Source organism: Pyrgilauda ruficollis, unplaced genomic scaffold, assembly GCF_017590135.1.
Source record: "Pyrgilauda ruficollis isolate IOZ18807 unplaced genomic scaffold, ASM1759013v1 scaffold2464, whole genome shotgun sequence".
In the NCBI taxonomy this organism is placed as follows: Eukaryota; Metazoa; Chordata; class Aves; order Passeriformes; family Passeridae; genus Pyrgilauda; species Pyrgilauda ruficollis.
The window spans coordinates 251-2,643 of record NW_024523783.1 but is presented as its reverse complement, the minus strand read 5'-3'; the positions used below and the strand labels follow the sequence as shown (position 1 = coordinate 2,643).

The window sequence follows — 2,393 nt, the reverse complement described above, 5'->3', positions numbered from 1 at the left end:
GAATGAGAGGCTGGACCGGGAGGAGATTTGCGGGGCATCGCCGACCTGCTCCGTCAGCTTCGAGGTGCTCTTGCACAACCCGCTGAATATTTTCCACGTCGAGGTGGCCATCGAGGACGTGAATGACCACTCCCCAGTTTTCAGCAAAACTGCTCTGGACCTCGAGATCGGTGAATTAATCCCTCCCGGTGCTCGTTTTCCTTTGGAAATGGCACGAGATGCAGACGCAGGAAGTAATTCGCTGCTGACTTACCAACTCACGAGCGACTCGTCCTTCTCACTGTCAGTGAAAGAAAAGACTGGTGGAAAAAAGCTGCCGGAATTAGTGCTGGAGGGACCGCTGGACCGAGAGAAGCAGAGCTCTTTTGAGCTCGTGCTGACAGCAGTGGACAGCGGGGAACCTACGATGTCTGGGACAGTCCTGATTCGCATCAACGTGACAGACGCAAATGACAACCCACCCGTGTTTAGCAAAAGCGTCTACGAGGCGCGAGTGGCAGAGAATCTGCCGGCGGGTTCTCTGGTGCTGCGGGTGTGGGCGACGGATGCAGATGTGGGCTCAAACGGACGACTGTCGTATTCCTTTGGCAACGTCCCAGATGACGTGCTATCATTGTTCGCTATCGACAGCGAGAGTGGAGAGATCAGGACGGTGGGTCCACTCGACTTTGAGGAGGAAAATAAATACATTTTTGGCTTGGAGGCGACGGACGGTGGCGGAGAACGGTCAGGTGTCGTGCGAGCTGTCGGGAGAGGCGCCGCTGTCGATCGTGGCGTCGTCGGGCGGCTCGTACAAGGTGGTGACGGCGAGCGCGCTGGACCGCGAGCAGGCGTCCGAGCACCGCGTGACGGTGGTGGCCCGGGACCGGGGCAGGCCGGCGCTGTGGAGCAGCACGGAGCTGGTGCTGGAGGTGTCGGACGTGAACGACAACGCGCCGGTGTTCGAGGAGGCGGCGTACAGCGCGTACGTGGCGGAGAACAACGCGGCGGGCGCGCTGGTGCTGCGCGTGCAGGCGCGGGACGCGGACGCGGGCGCCAACGGGCGCGTGAGCTACTGGCTGGCGGGCGGCAGCGCGGGCGCGGCGGGCGCGGCGCCGCTCGTGTCGGTGGAGGCGCGGAGCGGCGCGCTGTACGCGCAGCGCTCCCTGGACTACGAGCAGTGCCGCGAGTTCACGGTGGCCGTGCGGGCGCAGGACGGCGGCTCGCCGGCGCGCAGCTCCACGGCCACGGTGCGCGTCTTCGTGCTGGACCGCAACGACAACGCGCCCCGGGTGCTGTGGCCGGCAGCGGCGGGAGGCGGAGCCGCTGCGGCGCCGGGAGAGGCTCCGGGAGCGGCGGCGACTCCTTTCGAGGTGGTTCCGCGTTCGGCCGAGGCCGGGTACCTGGTGGCCAAGGTGGTGGCGGTGGACGCGGACGCGGGGCGCAACGCGTGGCTGTCCTACGAGCTGGTGCCGGCGTCGGAGCCGGCGCTGTTCCGCGTGGGGCTGCACAGCGGCGAGGTGCGCACGGCGCGCGCCGTGTCCGAGCGGGACGCGGCCAAGCAGCGCGTGGTGGCCGTGGTGAAGGACCACGGGCAGCCGGCGCTCTCGGCCACGGCCACGCTGCACGTGGTGCTGGCCGAGAGCTTGCAGGAGGCGCTGCCGGAGCTGAGCGAGCGGCCGGCGGGCGCCGAGGCGGCGGCGGCGGCCGAGCTGCAGTTCTACCTGGTGCTGGCGCTGGCGCTGCTGTCGGCGCTCTTGGTGCTGAGCGTGGCGCTGGCCGTGCTGGCGCGGCTGCGCCGGGCCGGGCCGCCCGCCGTGCTGCGCTGCCTGGGCGCGCAGCGCTTCTCGCTGGCCGGCGCCGCCTTCCCGGCCGACTTCTGCGAGGGCACCTTGCCCTACTCCTACAACCTGTGCGTGGCGGCGCCGGCCCGCGCCGTGCCCGAGGCCGCTTGGCCGCCGCCGCCGGTGCCCATCCTGTCGGCGGAGGAGCTGCTGGGCGGCGATTCCTGCGAGAAGCCGAGCCCGAACGGCAGCGCTATCGGGGGAGAAGTGTCTGCCAATCCCGACCTACCGCAGGTCTGTAAAACCGTAAGCTGCTGCTCTTCTCCTTGATCCTTTCGTACGAGGCTTTCTCTTTTTCCCCCAGATTGATTCGCTTATCGAGACTTGGATATTAATTGTTGGTCAATACTATTTCAGTATTTACTCCAAAAGTGAACATGCATCTGGCCCTGTTGATTGAGAAGTTGCATGTTGTTCTAACCCTCTCCTGTTTGCCCTCCCATGTTTTGAGAGAAGGCTGCTTCACGTACTGTAGGTCTAGTGAGGCTGACTATTTTCTTCTGCTGATATTATCTGTCTGACGTAAAGCCGGTTTTTAATCCTGTTTCCAAATTTTGCCGTGTAGTGTCC

General features: G+C 64.9%; 1 protein-coding gene across 1 annotated transcript; it reads left to right on the top strand.

Annotated features, from left to right (window-relative positions):
- Window positions 1–7: 7 nt before the first annotated feature.
- On the top strand, window positions 8–2,069 carry LOC121355223 (protocadherin gamma-B5-like; the record flags this gene model as incomplete). Its single annotated transcript, XM_041470471.1, is given in 2 exon segments — window positions 8–720; window positions 722–2,069. Coding segments are annotated over 2 exon segments (2,061 nt in total), but the record flags the coding sequence as incomplete, so codon positions are not given.
- Window positions 2,070–2,393: the final 324 nt, after the last annotated feature.